General features: G+C 44.2%; 2 protein-coding genes across 2 annotated transcripts in view; both read left to right on the top strand.

Annotated features, from left to right (window-relative positions):
* LOC306966747 (uncharacterized protein) overlaps positions 1 to 9,784 on the top strand; it is a gene marked incomplete at both ends in the record, with an annotated part of 49,986 nt that extends 40,202 nt beyond the window's left edge. The window contains 8 exons of the mRNA XM_079561561.1: positions 2,869 to 2,951; positions 3,026 to 3,084; positions 6,239 to 6,453; positions 8,511 to 8,758; positions 8,854 to 8,982; positions 9,071 to 9,203; positions 9,284 to 9,307; positions 9,522 to 9,784. Of these exons, the coding sequence (XP_079417687.1) occupies positions 2,869 to 2,951; positions 3,026 to 3,084; positions 6,239 to 6,453; positions 8,511 to 8,758; positions 8,854 to 8,982; positions 9,071 to 9,203; positions 9,284 to 9,307; positions 9,522 to 9,784 (1,154 nt within the window). The remainder of the gene's footprint in view (positions 1 to 2,868; positions 2,952 to 3,025; positions 3,085 to 6,238; positions 6,454 to 8,510; positions 8,759 to 8,853; positions 8,983 to 9,070; positions 9,204 to 9,283; positions 9,308 to 9,521) is intronic.
* Positions 9,785 to 13,807: 4,023 nt separating this feature from the next.
* On the top strand, positions 13,808 to 17,032 carry dnajc28 (DnaJ (Hsp40) homolog, subfamily C, member 28). The gene is made up of 2 exons (XM_079562203.1): positions 13,808 to 13,875; positions 15,653 to 17,032. Exon 2 carries the CDS (start codon positions 15,664 to 15,666, stop codon positions 16,825 to 16,827), a length of 1,164 nt encoding a protein of 387 aa, XP_079418329.1. The 5' UTR covers positions 13,808 to 13,875; positions 15,653 to 15,663; the 3' UTR covers positions 16,828 to 17,032.
* Positions 17,033 to 17,250: the final 218 nt, after the last annotated feature.

Below are 17,250 nucleotides of genomic sequence, written 5' to 3'. Positions count from 1 at the left end.
TATGTTCTTTAGTTCATTGTTGTGACAGTGTGGACAACTTGTTTGAGATGAACATCGACATATCTGTCGAGTGTGGAGAGCTGGATGTGGTCTGTCTCGCACACTGGCTCTGTATCGGTGAGCTGCACCTGCTACATGCAGATATCATGGTTTATGTGTTTTCATGGATGGTCTGACGCCTCAAGGAAAATCTAATATTTCATAGTTTGAGAGAATGAGAGGGAGGGAGTATGGAGTAAGTGGTTCTCAGCACTGAAAACCTTCCTGGAACAATTGATCCTGTAGCGTCATAGAGGCCACAGTAATGGAAAGTAAAGGCACCGTGCTCACCACTATAGCCACTGGGTTACTAAAGGGACTAATTTGCACTATTATATATTTGTATTAAATGTTCTTTTTTTGTTTTGTTTTGCATAATAATTTCCAGAATGTGCCTTGAAAATGTGTTATACAGTAAATACTTCAGTAAAAAATGATTGAACTACTTTTTTTGGATTGGACACTTGATCAGTAGTATCTGTACTTTCACTCAAGTGATGAAGTCCTGTGACCACCACTGGATGAGAGAGGAACCACGTTATACTGACCCCAGAACCCTGGGGTTCACAGGCAGATGGAACAGTGTGTCAGCTGCTCTGGAGGCGTCTGCTCCAGCTGCTGTATCATGTACTCTTTTCTTATGCAGGTGCAACAAATGGTGGCTGTTATCAACTGTCTAATGGAAGTCCTTGGACATCTAAATATGAGTGAACTTACTGACCTGAAACACTCACTCACCAGTGGAGCATACTCTGCCATACCATGGTACAGGCTGTGCCATTATGAGGTGTCCCAGCTGGTGTTTTTTATCGTTCAAACATATGGCCAAGGCTCTGTCGAGCTCACAAAGAACTTATTAGATTCTATTGGAAGGACAGATCTAAAGCAAACGCTGGAGTCAACATCAAAAAGTGAGAGACACCTCATTGATTATTTAAATCCATGTATTTTATTGGCTATTCATAACATTATCTTGTTTAGAATCTCCCAAAGGTCGCTGGTGGAACGGACTGATCCAAATGGTGAGTAAACATAGGCGAGACAATAATAACTCTATTATTGCCATTGTCCTTTTTGTCACTAAGGACTCTACCCGCTATGTTTTAAAATGATTTACTTTGTCTTTATGACATGTGGTTAATATGCATTTGATAAGGACTGCATTGACTTAAGTAACTTTATAGTAATAGATATAGATTTAATATGATGTTTTACATGACCTGCATCTGTTTTATAACCTGTTCCTGTTCTGACCTGGGCAGGTAGCAGCAACAGCAGCTGTAAATGAACTGTTTGGACAAACTCTCATTGGGTTCAGTAATGAAGATCTCAAAGACTTTAAAAAACAGTTTTTGCTGAAGAGCATCTTCCGTCCATCTTCCCAACACCTGGACATGAGGCTGTTCGCCGTCACCACAGCTGAACAAACAGGGACTCTGCTGTTGCACACCTATGGTGTGGAGGCTGTACGGATTACATACTGGGTTTTAATGGATATGAAAATACACCATTTGGCCAAAAAACTTCAAGACATGTCTGGCCTTCTCATGTGTAGGTTAAAGTGCACATACTGGGTAGAGTTGAACATGCATTAATCTCTCTTCACTGTCTTTTCTTCTCAGGGAATAAACCGAAACATGAAGTGAGTGTAACATTTCATAAATGCATTATTTAAGTCTGAAAAGGGACATTTAAAAGCCCAAGAAAAAACAATCTCAAACATATCTACGCTGTAATCACAGTAAATCAAAGTTATACAAAAATACTTCCAACATTTGTTTATAAACACAAATACAACACTGTTGAGACATTGATCATAAAGCAAACTGAATTGAACAATTTGCTCCTATGACCCTGCTGTCATCGGAACAATTGATCTTTCATAAAACTAAAATTATAAACATTTTCCTAACGAATGACTTGACAGGGCAATGCAGTTTTTGCCATGGGATATCGAAATTAAAATATCGGAATGAGGACCTAATGCTCTTATTTTACTGAGTGAAATGTTAGGTGACTTTACAAAGCTGTTATCAATTGAGTCAGTTTGTTAACTCACCATACCCGCAGTAAAACCTATTCAACCTATGATTTAATAAAAATGTGGTGTTTTATTGCCTTCAGGTTGCAGCTCTGAAAGATCTCAGAGAACGTCTTTGCAAAATGATGAGTCATCTGTCTGATAAGGAGATTGATGAATTTAAAAGGATTCTGCAATGGACACGATGGAAAACGGACCCCATGTGGATCCTGGAGGAGGCTGCTGATACAGATGCTTTGGTAGACCTCATCCTTGTGACAGATGGGCAGGACTCCATAATGGTCGTCACAGATGTTTTGAAGAAAATGAGCAGATGGGATCTGATCTCGCAAATACCTACATGTATGTTTACTGTCATCAAGGGCACGTTCAATTTCAACAGATATTTGTTCAATCTGAAATCACATTTTTGACAGATATAACACACAGAACACAGGATTCAAAAGGCTCCACAGACTTGGAGTGGAGGATCGTGGCCATTCTCGAGCAGCTGACGGACAAAAAGGAGACACAGGTTTTTAAGAAGCATCTGCAAAGCTCTTGTGAAAGCAAGTTATCAAGACGCTTTGTCCAGAACTTCCTCAGGATGTTTTCAGAGTTAACAGATGCAGTGGATCTTCTGATGGCAGTTTATGGAGAGTCACGTTCCTTTGGCATTATAAAAACAGCTTTGACAGACATGGGAAGGCAAGATCTGGTTAAAATAATGTCGTTTAAAGGTATTAATGGATGGGTAGTAATATACTTTTTATTTGATGTTTGTAAGAAAATATCTCCTTTTTTAGAAGGATCTGTTCAAAGTAAGGAGCTTCACTCTGGCTCTCGTACAATTGCAAGGAAAGACGTTCACATGGAAACTCCATGCCTAATGGTAATTACACTCATACACTGAATTATTCACGTCATTGTAGTGATTTGTTATTTATATATTTACTAATGATTCAGGATGTCTGGATCAAACTGGACCCTGAAGTGGATAAAACAGGAAAGCAAATAACTTACAGGTAAAAATGTTTTACTGCAGGGCTGAGTGCTTTTGTAAGGCAGAAAGGAAATAAATATTGGAATCTATCTTATATCTGTATCTTATTTCTATATTATAGATAACATAAGATAAACCTTTATTGATCTCACAAAGGAGAAAGTCACTTGTTACAGTCGGCGTTCAAGAAGATCACTCAGAGTTAATAAAGTGCAGCTGATACAGAGATTATTGCACATGTTACTTCACAGTCTTATTGTACAGTCTGACAGCAGTGGGGATGAAGGCTTTGCGGTAGCGCTCCGTCCTGCACTGAGGGTGTCTCAGTCTGCCACTGAGAGAGCTGCTCAGCTCTTCTACAGTCCCGTGCAGTGGGTGGGAGGTGTTGTCCATGATGGAGGTGAGCTTGGCTAACACCCTCCTGTCCCTCACCTCCTCCACAGAGTCCAGGGGGCAGCCCAGGACGGAGCTGGCCCTCCTGACCAGCTTGTTCAGTCTGTTCTTGTCCCGCTCTGTGCTGCCCGGTAGTGATGCGCGGGTCAGGGTTTTTTTCAACCCGCGGGTCCCGCATTTGGAACAGGTTCTAACCCGACCCGGCCCGACCCGCAACGTTGTTCTATTTTTACAGCCCGCCCCGCCCCGCACCCGCACCCGCACCCGCAACCATTAAAAATTACGCGTTACAACTATGATCCGTATGAACAGCACCGGCGTGTCAGCCCCTCGCGCGCGCGCGCGCTCTCTCTCTCTCTCCCCCTCCGAAGAGCGCTGGGCAAGAGGGTCGGCCTAACGCGAAGTCACACACAGTCGCACATACGGTGGAAAATAGAAAACATGAGCTCCACAAAAGCGTTCTCTGGATCACAAGCTGCAAAACGCTGCTTGTTTTATGAAAATCCGACGTATATTTATGCCAAAAACCTGCTGTAAAGACGACGGAATAAGTTGTGAATGAATTCAATGAATGCGCGTACGGAGGCATAGAGTGCCCGCGACCGGCATTTTTTGACCCGCCCCAACCCGCCCCGCGATCGAAGGAGAATTTCACGACCCGACCCGACCCGAACCGCGGGCAGACCGCGGGGCCCGCGGTGGAACCCGCAACCCGCGCATCACTACTGCCCGGGGCCCAGCACACGGCAGCGTAGTGGAGAGCAGAGGCCACCACTGAGTCATAAAAAGTCCTGAGCAGAGGACCTCCCAAGGACCTCAGTCTCCTCAGAAGGTGGAGGCGACTTTGGCCCTTCTTGTACAGGGAGCTGGTGTTGTGGGACCAGTCCAGTTTATTGTTGAGGTGAACACCCAGGTACTTGAAACTGTCCACCTCCTCAATGTCCTCCCCCTGGATGTTCAGAGGTGTGTGCGGTAGTGGCTTCCTCGTGAAGTCGATCACCATTTCCTTCGTCTTACTGGTGTTCAAGCACAGGTGGTTGCGCTCACACCAGTCCACAAAGTCTAGGATGACCGACCGGTACTCCAGGTCGTTCCCCTTAGACACACAGCCCACGATGGCGGAGTCGTCGGAGAACTTCTGGAGATGACAACTGTCCGTGTTGTATGTGAAGTCCGATGTGTAGATGGTGAAGAGAAACGGTGAGAGGACGGTGCCCTGAGGGGCCCCGGTGCTGCAGACGACCACCTCAGACTCACAACTGCGCAGCCGCACATACTGTGGTCGGTCCTTGAGGTAGTCGATGGTCCATGCGGTGAGATGTTCATCCACTCCCGCGTCCTCCAGCTTCCCCCGCAGCAGCGCCGGCCTGATGGTGTTGAAGGCACTGGAGAAGTCAAAGAACATGACCCTCACAGCGTTCCCGGCGTGCTCCAGGTGCGTGAGCGCCCGCTCCGACAGGTAGATGACAGCGTCCTCCACTCCGATGTTGGGTCTGTAGGCAAACTGCAGCGGGTCGAGGGTGGGGCTCACCACAGAGCGGAGGTGGGTGAGGATGAGCCGCTCCATCGTCTTCATCAGGTGAGAGGTCAGGGCGACTGGTCTGTAGTGGGCCGGTTCCCTGGCGTGCGCTGTTTTAGGAACCGGGTTCCTAAAACTCAGGTTGTAGATGCAGCAGAGGACCTCGGAGAGCTGGTCTGCGCAGGTCCTCAGCAGCCTGGGACTGATGCCATCTGGTCCTGCAGCTTTCCCCCGCTTCAGTCGCCTCAGCTCTCTCCTCACCTGGTCCGGTGTGATGGAGAGGGGGAGTGAGGGGGGGACCGGTATGGGGGTGGACTGCCGGGGGTGGGGCAGGTGCTAGAGGAAGTCCGTATCGTGGGGGCTGGAGACGTGGGTGCAGGGGGGCTGGAGGCAGGTGAAGGTGGTCGGGGGAGGGGGGAAGTGTCCACTGTGCTGGAGACGTGTGAAGAGGAGGGAGTGGGGGGAGAATCAAACCGGTTGAAATGTTCGTTGAATTCATCCGCCCCGCGCTGGTCTCCATCGGCTGTCCCTCTGGCACTCTGTCCAAAACCGGAGATGTTCTTCAGTCCCCTCCACACGTCCCGTGCGTTGCCCTGCGCCAGCTTCTGCTCCAGCTTCTCGCCATAGTCCTTCTTGGCCTTCCTGATCCTCCACTGGAGTTCATGCTGGACTCTCCTCTGCTCCTCTCTGTCCACTGAGTTAAAAGCCCTTTTCTTTTGGTTCAGGAGGGCTTTAAGTTCAGGGGTCACCCAGGGGTGGTTGTTGGAAAAACACCGTACCTTCCGGGTTGGTACAGTGTTTTCCACACAGAAGTTGATGTAGTCTGTGATGCAGTGGGTCAGGCCGTCGATGTCATCTCCATGAGAGCTGCAGATAATGTTCCAGTCTGTGGTCTGGAAACGTCTCTCTTCAGCCTCTTCACTCCACACTTTTACAGACCTCTTCTGTGCTGGCTCCCTTCGCACCCTGGGTGTGTAATCCGGCCGCAGTAGGACGAGATTGTGGTCTGAGTGTCCGAGCGGGGGGAGGGGGGCAGAGGTGTAAGCGCCCTTCACGTTAGCATACAGAAGGTCCAGGGTCTTATTGTTCCTTGTGTGGCACTTAACATACTGCGTGAGTGTGGGGATAGTGGCGGAAAGAGAGGCGTGATTAAAGTCACCGGTGATGAGCAGCAGGGCGCGGGGATGACGCATCTGGGTCTGGGTCACGGTAGAAGAAAGATTTCCATCTTTTGTTGTTTATGAATGAATGAATCTCTGTTCAGGCTCCATTCAGAGGCAGGACAGTATGAGTGCAGTGTGTCTGGTCTGCGTTGGAGCTGTAAGGAGAGCGTCACTTTTCTGTACAAGTTTGGCTCCTGGGAGGAACACGTGGAGCGAATGGAGGCCATGCAGTACATGCCAGCAGGACCCCTCATCGACATATCTGTCAAGTGTGGAGAGCTGGATGTGGTTTATCTCCCACACTGGATCTGCATCGGTGAGCTGCACCTGCTACGTACAGATATCATGGTTTATATCATAGTTTAGATGTTTCTAAGAATGGTCTGATGCCTCAAGGAAAATCTAATATTTCATAGTTTGAGAGAATGAGAGAGTTTGGAAGTGAATTTTATTAATAGAATGTTGTTATACTGATCCAAATGTTTGTTAGTCAGGGGAATTGGCAAACACTGTCTTTAGACTAAGTTGTTAGTCTAACTAGTTGTTAAAGCTAGAGAAAGGACCCTTGGAATAACTGTGCTGCTCGGACAGTAAGAAGAAATTTGAGAATTTGAGCTCTTAACACAATTCGGAGGTCTAAGAACTACAAATTTAACGGTCCTCACAGACTTTGCAGAACTCACTTTTTCAACAGAAAATTATGATAAGCTAATATGAGCTTGTGAAGTTATTGTACTTATTTATTTTATTCATTTTTTATTTATTCATTTATTTGATAGTATGTGACATGTGTGAACAATGAACATGTACCACACTACAACATTTATAGCCAAGGCTAATTTGCAATGTCCGTCCCTAGAGGGGCTTTTTAAATGCAAAAAATACATTCACAGTAATTAATTAATTCCGACATTACACAGAGGAAGTGCATTGAGTGCAAACTAAAAATGATTGCAGACTTGATCTCTTTTTAAAATACGCTTTAGTTCATTTTTAAAAGCCCCTAAATCAAAGTCCTGTTTCAGGTCAGGAGGGTTTAGCTCCCTGGACAGTAAAAGCGGACTGTCCAAAGGTCTTTTTTCTAACGCAGCTCCTTGTCTGATGGAGCCACTGATCGAAGTGGAACTATAAGCCGTTTGTGAACATCAGGGGCTTGGCTGTGCAGACATTTATACATTAATTTTAAGTTACAGAATTTAATAAAATTTTCAAAGTTAAGAAAGTTTAACCTCTGCAATCCTCCACGATGGCGCGTTCTGACAGATGTTTTATCTACATTTTTAATGCTCTATTGTAAATCACTCTTAAAGGCCTGATTGTTGTGGTTGTTGCCTGTGACCAGGAGGTTATGCAGTAACTAAGATGAGAGAAAATCATTGCATGCATAAATACATTTGCTGCATGAAATGGTAAACAGCCCCGTATGATTCTGAAACTTTTTGCAGCCAGTGTGCGGGAAACACCAGTGTCACATAGGCCTTAAACAAAAACGACTGACGCAGAAAAGCACACACATGGGAAACACAAAAATAAAAAAAATAAAAATAAACCTAAAGACACAAAGGAACACAAACACAAAATTGCCTACTGGCCACAAAGGCCAGCAGCCCCAAATGGCAGATGAGCTTGACTTTTATAGGCGTGGCAGTTGCAGATGTCCAAACGATTGACCAGATGTTCTGATGCCACATCAATCAGGAGTCGGGACCAGTGTTTGGGGCAACATATTACAAAAGCAACGAATTACAAACATATATTCCTTTTTTCAGTAACTAAGGAATACCACATATCAGTTAAACAAATTACGAGAATATATTAGTTACTACATTCCAAGTAACTTGAGTTACAAGTGCATTTAAATGTATGAACAAAAGATGGCAAACTCCCCCCAAATAAGATGCAGCATAACAAATTAATTTGGACACTGGTGTGTAAGATCTGCAATCTGTAGTCAATGTCCTCAAAACAAAGTACTAAAGAGTGGGGGAAAGCTCGTTGGCATTACTACTATTTTCAGTTTATATTTTGCCAAAAGTAACCCCAAAGTAACTCAAAATAGTGTAACTCAGCTACATTTTTGAAACAGTAACATGTAATACAAACACATTACATTTTTAAAGCCATAATCACTAATATAGAATAGATTACAATTTTTAAAAACCTCGCCCAACACTGGTGGGGAGCAGCAGCCAACCAGAACAGAGCAGGAAACCAGTCCTCCAATCCCAGGTAGGGGCTCACACAGCCAGGTTTCCATGGGGGGAAAAGGGAAACTAGCCACACACACAAAACTAATACTAAAGAAAGGAGTCCAGAGACCTGGATTGCATTTCCATGTCAGTTTTTTTACACACAATGTTGATTTCTTTACAGACAGCCCTGACACACAGGAGAAGATGGCTGTGTTACACATTGATGATTGTGGAGACGTTGTGGAAAAGGTTACAAAGGCCACCACTAACCACGTGAGGCTCCCAAAGCCAATATTCTCTCCCAGGGCAGTGCTGATCAAACTAGGCATTCCTGTGAAAATCTACTGTAGTCTTTTGATTTACAAAACCAACACAGCTTTTCTCACCCTTCATGTTTACCTCATCCCTCAAGATCCGGGTCTCAAAGAGGTAAAATACACACAAGAAAACTGTACTGTTCTTGCAGCGTCTTGTGGGGTATGAATATGAATAGGCCTAAAGTAAAAAGTAATCTGTTTTAACAGGCAATGGACTGGTCAGAACAGCAACGCGGATACAGCATTATCCAAAAGCCTCACCCTGACAAGTCTCTTAAAATTCGTGACCAATTTGTTTTAACTGCAAACCCGGATACTGTGGAAATTACCCCACAGGTATAGGTTTTATTATGTTTTTAAAGTTAATGTCACTTCCTAAAAGTGGACTGGGAGTAAGCAAATGCTGCTGTCTTCATCTTTGCAGAAATTAACACTCAGGTATAAAATCCCCCCAAACTTCTTTGAAGTGTACACTGAAAATCCAGACTTTATCTTCGAACTACGACTTGCCCAGGAGAGAGAGAATGCACTTGTGTGGAGCTGTAGAATTCGAAAAGGTCTGAGTATTTTCACTTCATTGACATTATTTACTTTTCTGTGATCATTGTGGAATTGATTTTAAATATCATCACTTTAGATGAATATACTGAAAGAGCAGCAGGTAAGAAGTGCTTTTATAACGTGCCATATCTTAGTAATACAGTTACCTTTCACAAACTCAGATAGCCAGGATTTTATAATTACTATGTTTGGTCATTTTTAATTTCATTTTCTTTAAATTTTCAGTTGTTCCCCATCCACAGGGTAAGGCATTTGTGTTTATCAGAATTAAACATAACATACTTTTTAATGACTGTTCTCTGTACTGTCTCAAGGAGCGCTGCTTGTTGACAGATTTGAAGAAGAGCTCATTCAGAGAGTGGACAATGTTCCAGTAATCTTAGATGCACTTCGAAGCCATGGAGGGATCGGTCGTGAAGCCTACAGTATGATATTGAATCTCCCCACCTCTCAGCAGATGATGAGGGAACTTTTCCAAGGCCCGCTGAGGTCCAGTGGAGACCGCGGTAAAGACATCTTCTACACAATACTCAAGGACAAATGTAGATATTTATGTGAGGAGCTAGAGAGGTTATAGACAGCCCATGGTGATGCAAATACTTTTTTATGCAGCAGACAGATTATGACTGATGACAATAAACTATAGGCCTATAGATTTAAAGATCATGTATGTTGCATTTTACCGATTTAAATAAGGCTCTGCAATCAATTATTTATATTGAGTACACATGACGTCTCCTAAATTTCAAACTGAAGACTGGTGGAGTTCACTGGATGAATATTTTTTGTTTCATTGTCCTTGGAGGTGACTGATGGTGGCCCCGTTCCTGAGTCGGTATCCATAGCCAGTCTTGTTGATTATTTGGCTGAGGGGGTTCAGACCTATGCAGAACAGCAATGGGGACAGGGCGTCTCCTTGGAATATGCCACATTTGATGGAGACTTGTGCAAGTGACTTGCCATTGGCTTCAGGGGTGGTTTTCCACAACTTCATCGAGTTTGCAATGAAGGCTCTTAGAGTCCTGTTGATGTTGTATAGCTCCAGGCATTCAATGATCCAGGTATGTGGCATTGAGTCGTAGGCTTTCTTGTAATCAATTCAGGCAGTGCTCAGGTTAGTGTGTCGGGTTCTGCAGTCTCGAGCGACTGTTCTGTCTACCAGGAGCTGGTGTTTGGCACCTCTGGTATCTTTAGCAATTCCCTTCTGAGCTGTGCTCATGTATTGATCCATGTGCCTACTTATCTTAGCCGCTATAGTGCCGAACATGAGCTTCCACGTTGTGGAGAGGCAGGTTATTGGGCGATAGTTGGATGGGACTGTACCCTTTGAGGGATCCTTCAGGATCAGGATTGTGCGCCCTTCGGTTAACCATTCAGGATGATTCCCATCTCTTAGCAGCTGGTTCATTTGTGCTGCCAAGCGTTCAAGGGGTGCCATGAGTTTCGTAGGCCAGTAGGCGTGTATCATGTCAGGGCCTGGTGCTGTCCAGTTTTTTATACCTGAAGCTCTTTCTTGGACGTCTGCCACTGTGATGGTAACTGGATTCTGTTCAGGGAGGTTGCTGTGGTCCTCTCTCAGAGCCACCAGCCACTGTGCATCACTGTTGACGCTGCCTCCTTCTCCCATATGCCTTTCCAGTACTGTTCAGTTTCCAGCCTTGGTGGGTCTGCTCTGTTACTGTTACCCTGCCACTGAGCGTACACTTTCGCTGGTTGAGTTGCGAACAGACGGTTTACTCGTCTGGCTTCATTGTCTCTCATGTACCTCTTCAGGCGGCTGGCCAAGGCTTGAAGCCTTTCTTTGGCAGTTTCCAGTGCTTCAGGTATGGGCATCTGGCTGTACCTCTTGGGTACTTGCTTTTTCATTGCACCTTTCAAGGCCTCTGTCAATTGACTCACTTCCCTCCGTGCTGCCTTGATGTTATCCTCCAGCCTTCTTTTCCATGGTGGGTATTTCATCTCATGGTTGCTCTTACGATAGCCAAGCGTCTCTTATCTAGGATCACTGCTGCTGTGGAGTGTATCAGCTCATTGGTTTCAGTGATGGTTGATGTAGGAATTGCTCTCAGAGCTGCATTCACATCTTCTAGGAGACTTTCTGACAGTACTTCTCTTAGCCTCTGTAATTGGCTTCGGGGTTGCCTGCTGGACATTTTTGCCATGATCTTATTTTTCAGGTCAGTCGCTGCCTCGTTCAGCGTGATGGCACTTATTGGGGCTTTGTAATCTCCATTGGGGGGGGGCTGGTGTTAACTCCCCTCTGGTGTCAGACCTTGTTTGGCCGGGCGACGTCTGAGCCGGCATGTCATTCATTTCAATGTCTCTCATCATTGTATGAGGTAGGCAGTAGCGTGAAGGGTCTTGCCTAATGACCCACACTGGCAGCCCATTTCCCTAACAGGGATAGTGTACAGGAACATCTGTGCAGAGTATGGGCTGGAAACCCCAAGGTGAAAGTGGGAAACAACCCAAAGGTGGTCGAGAATGACCGAGCCAAGATCCTGTGGGACTTCCAGATACAGACCGACAGAATGGTAATGGCGAACCAACCGGACATTGTGGTGGTGGACAAAGAGCAGAGGAGCCGTTGTGGTCGACATAGCAATACTAAGCGACTTCAACATCAGGAAAAAGGAACACGAGAAAGTAGAGAAATACCAGGGGCTCAGAGAAGAGCTGGAGAAAACCTGGAGGGTGAAGGCATCAGTGGTGCCCGTGGTCGTTGGGGCACTCGGGGCAGTGACCCCCAAACTGGAGGAGTGGCTCCAGCAGATCCCAGGAAATACATCAGACATCTCGGTCCAGAAAAGTGCAGTTCTAGGAACAGCAAAGATACTGCGCAGAACCCTCAAGCTCCCAGGCCTCTGGTAGAGGACCCGAGCAGGAGGAAAAAGAGACCACCCGCAGAGGGTGAGGAAGAGTTTTTTTTTCAATAATGAAAATTAGTAAACCATAAATTAGCTTTTTACACAAACCTGACATAGCTTACTGTGTGTGCAGCTCTTTGGAAATTGTGTTTATTTCCCAAGAGTTGGTGCTAAACTCACACAGTCACAAGTCAATGTTTTGGTTCATAGAAACAAAGAGAAAGTGTTATCAGTCATCTTCAGTCTTTCTCTCTAAAACTGAAAAATCAATATCACCAGCAACATCTTACTATCTAAAAGCAATGCCAAGATCCAGAACTCTGCTGCTGGAGTCCTGACAAGAACCAGGAAATACGACCATATTAGTCCAGTGCTCCGGTCTCTGCGCTGGCTTCCTGTTGCTCAGAGAATAGAATTTAAAACAGCTCTGCTCGTGTACAAGTCTTTTCATGGTTTAGCACCAAGGTGCATCTCACATGTTGTGAGCCATATGAACTATCTCAGTTCTGAGAACCTCAGGGAGAGTCAGAGTCAGGATTGAACACGGTGTGTTTTATTTTTTTAGCGGCTAGAGTCTGGAACAGTCTCAGGCCTCAACCCTGACATTGTTTCAAACCCAGGCTGAAAACAGCTCTGTTTTGCAGCACATATTTTATTGTCATTATTTAATTTGATGGTACTAAATTAGTGAGTATATTTTTCATGGTTTGTTTTTATCTGAGTATTCTTTTTAATATTGTTTTTTTTTTTTTTATAAATGTTGTATTTTAAATGTCTTGAATTATTGTAAAGCACTTTGCTGCATGCGTGAACAATGCTACACATACATTTTCCTTGCCTTAAATGTGATATATAAATAAAGTGGGTTTGGATGCCATACACCAGTGGTTCCCAACCTTTTTCTTGACAAACGACAATATGAGAATTAAAAAGTGTTAGGTGAAAATATTATAGTGTACATAATTAGAAAAAAATGCATCACATTTGAATAATCATCCCCCTCAAATCTATCAGCCTGATAAGTGCCATTTTCCTTATTTGAAAGCTCATTCTCTCCAGAAACCAGTCACTGAACTAGAAGCCTGCTCTTGCTCCAATTTGGACTTGGATTTTGTACTGAATAGATCAGAGAAAGCCTTAAGATTATTGTATTCTGGTGATAGCCAGCTAGAATCTGGCAGGAATTAGTCTCATTTTAGGTTGGGTCATTGGCACAGAAAAAAAAACTACATGCACAAACAGAAACATATAAACACGTTTTATCTCATGTTAATGTGTTTGCAGTTTTGATCGCATTAATATTACAATTGTCGGTAGTAAAATAAATGTTTGATTTAAACCTGCTGACCTTATTTAGGGACATTGGTAGGTATTATGAAACAATAAATCATACCAACACTTCCCTTCATTATAGATTGTATGTAAGTAGTTTGCCAATTTATTTGTAATAATAACAGTTGTTGTAATTATTCCAGTTATCGACAGTGTATAATTGTTTTACCATTTCAACTACGGGTTTACATCAGTCGTGTCTAAATATGTCACATAAATATTAGAAGGCACATAAAGAATCAATATGAGAAGAAACAGTTGAGTAAACTTGATGCTTCTGGACGTCTGCCACTGCTCAAAACTGTACATGCTCAAATTCTTCTATCCACCATAAGGGGGCAGTGTTATGACAAGACGCTACAGATGTGAAATGCAGCAGCAGAAGAAGAAGCATTTCCGCCAAAACATCCGGGACTGAACACCCTTGGTTATGAATGCGCCCTTATTCTTTCCTTATGATTAAAAACAGGTTTGTGAGCTTCAGTTTCTTTAACATTTCACTTTCACGTCTCGAGCATTACGAGGCCTTTGCTGTTACCAATAAAACACGAGGCGACCCCTAACATTAGAGTTGCTTTTATCTGTTTTAAGTTTGTATGACTCCAGATGTAATGTTATGAAGCGGCTAATATCCGCCCCTGCACATTGGTAATGTGTTGGTTTAATCATTTTCTCTTGGTCGGTTTGGCTAACGTGAATTCAGCCTATCGTTAATGTTAAAATGTGTTTAGTGTGTGCAGTAACAAGAACTTTGCTACAGCTTTAAAATGTTTTCCTTATCATTGGAAAACAAAGATGTGGCTTTATGTTTCTGACCATTCTTCCATTTCCTGTGACCAAGTTTTTAATGACTCACAACCTACTCTGTTCTCCAGTTAATGTTTTTGAGCTGTTAGTTTCATAAACTGTTTTTAACCTCTTAACTCCCACCTTAACCAAGCACATTTTCTCCACTTCAGCTTTACCCAAACCTAGAAGCCTCTTGCCTGGAGCTCACAGTCCAGTGTAGCGCCTCTTTCGAAAGCTGTGACCTACAAAACTGAGCTGACATTTTCCCATGCTTTGTTGTCACGTTTTTTGCCTCTTTTTTGTAACTTTTTTGTTGCTATTTTGTAATTTGGGCCCCTTTCTTCCAGTGTTAATTTGGTCGACTAAAATATTTAGTCTTAATTTTAGTCAAAGTGATATTTTTGACGACTAAAATTGGACTAAGACTAAATTAAAAGTTTTTCACGAGACTAAAACTGTGACTAAAATGTCCAGATATTTTAGTCGACTAAAATAAGACTAAATAAAAATGAAAGGGAGAGACTAAAATAGGGCTGAAACGACTAATCGATTAATCGACGACTAATCGATTATTGAAAGAGTCGATTTATTCGACTTCGTCGAACTATTTTAATAATCGATTAATCGTTTTCTGGCTCACACAGACTAAAATGGAGCAAAAATGACAAAAAAAATTGTAGCATTTTTGATGAAAACCTACTTTGATTTAAGATTTAGGGTCTGTGTTGGTTTGTCCAATGTAAATTTCATGAATAGAGCCTTCTATAAACATTTCCCTTTAGTTTACTCCATCAGCACTTCCTTAAACAGCGCGACTTAAGCTATAATGTGATTAAAAAAATGGAAAAAATAGAATTTTACTACACCATTAACAGCCAAGTGATTAATCGATTAATCGTAAAAATGATCGATAGATTAATCGATTACAAAATAATCGTTTGTTGCAGCCCTAGACTAAAATCATCCAAACTTCTATTGAGCGTCTGAAAGAGCCTCAGATCATGTAAATTCACTGCCAAAGGAGGATTTGTTCATGTGGAGCAGCTCCATGAAGCAGAGGAACAAGATGAAATATGATTATAATGAATATTATCAATGCAAAGTCGACTGAATTCGTCTTAAATTTAGTTTATTTTAGTCGACTAAAACTAGACTAAAATCGAATTACATTTTCGTCAAAAGACTAAGACTAAAACTGAATTAAAAGATGTTTTCAAAATTAACGCTGCTTTCTTGTTGCACTTTTGTCGATCTTTTTGATGCATTTTTGTTGGGTTTTTGACACTTTTTCATTCTCGTTTTCGTTGTTAATTTGATGCTTTTTTTGCAAGAAGCTTTTAGATTTGGGTAAAGCCAAACTGCAGGAAATGTGCCCGGTTCAGGTTGGTGTTGACAACATGGCTTGCAATCCTGTATTTCACTTTATAATTGAATTGTGACTTTCCCACTTCCTACAGGAGCGTTGCCAATGACGTGCACGTCCCACCTCCTGGTTTCCCGCTTGAACTTGTGCCATGGCCGCTTCCTGCTCGTCTCACCTCAGCACTTGTCCCTGTTCCGGCGGCTCAGCGCGGGCCCACAGATGAGCCACAGCCTGCAGGAGAGCTACCGGCTACTGCAGCTGCCCGACCCAGCTCACAGCACCCCCGCCCAGGTGAAAGAAGCCTACCTGCGCCTCGCCAAGCTGTACCACCCCGACTCCGGCGCCCCCACCGCCGACCCTGCGCTGTTCGCCAGAGTTGAGGAAGCGTACCGCGCCGTGCTGGCTCACCAGAGTAAGAAACGGCCCCCTGACGGCGGAGCGGAGGAAGACGAGGAAGACAAATCGAGGGGCTCCGCTCTGCCGCATCGACACTACCTCAACTACGAAGGTTTGGGGTTTGGAACTCCGAGTCAGAGGGAGCGCCAGTACAGGCAAATCCGCGTGGACCGAGCCTCCGACCAAATCCTGAACTATCGGCAAAGGGAGCACGAGAGGGCGGAGGCGGGGGAGGGCGCGCTCGTGGAGAGAGACGTGCGGCAGCGCAGTCGCAAGATCAAAATAACCCAAGCTGTGGAAAGGCTGGTGGAAGACCTCATCCAAGAGTCAATGGCCCGCGGAGATTTCAGGAACTTGAGCGGAGCAGGGAAACCGCTCAGTAAGTTTCAGCACAACCCGTACGCCGACCCCATGACGCACAACCTCAACCGGATCCTCATCGACAACGGCTACCAGCCCCCGTGGGTGGTCACGCAGAGGGACATCCGGGAAATGGTGACCCGCGCGCGTGGCAGGCTGCTGGACGGCAGGGCCAGGCTCTGCGACGGGGACCGCATGAGCTCTCAGGAGAGGAAGGCGTGGGACGAGCTGTGCGCGTCCGTGGGAGAGGACCTGGTCAAGCTGAATAAACTGGTGGATAACTACAACCTGATCGTCCCCATGCTCAAGATGCAAATGGTGCACTTCAGCCTGTCCCGAGAGGTGGAGCGGGCGGAGAGGTCGGCGCAGCAGCACAGAGCGGAGCAGCAGAAGGAGAGGGGGAAGGATCGAGAAAGGAGGATAGAGGAGAGGAAGCGAGCCAACGCACAGAGGAAAACTCAAGCTACAAAACAGGGACTGATGAAGTGGATGCAGAGCTTTCTTAAATTATAATTGTTTTCAAGTAGAATAGTTTGTTATGCCATGTCTATGTATTAAGAAAACACTACAGACATAAGCTAAAGGGACCCACTATGTTGGACATCATAGCATTATTTGTTAGATTCTTACATTATACAGTATCATTTAAAGATACAAGTGTCTGACTAACATTTTAAAGCCAACCCCAAGTGTGTACGATGGCGATGCTCATACTGGATTGTTTCTGTGAAATAATATGAAAAGATTTTAATTGTTTGCCATGTTGACATTTAGATTTTAAAGTAAATCCTGTGACAGACATTTTGTATTTGATTGTCATTTTTATAGAACATAGATTGTTTCTACTTTAGGTCAAGGTAGGTGTAGGCACAATGAGGGAGTGTGGTGTTTACCTATGCTGCCATCTAGTGACATTTAAGTGAATAGCATGTCCAG

Source organism: Gobius niger (assembly GCF_951799975.1).
Source record: "Gobius niger genome assembly, chromosome: 8".
NCBI classification, from domain to species: Eukaryota; Metazoa; Chordata; class Actinopteri; order Gobiiformes; family Gobiidae; genus Gobius; species Gobius niger.
The sequence above is the reverse complement of the archived record's forward strand: the minus strand, read 5'-3'. Positions and strand labels throughout refer to the sequence as shown.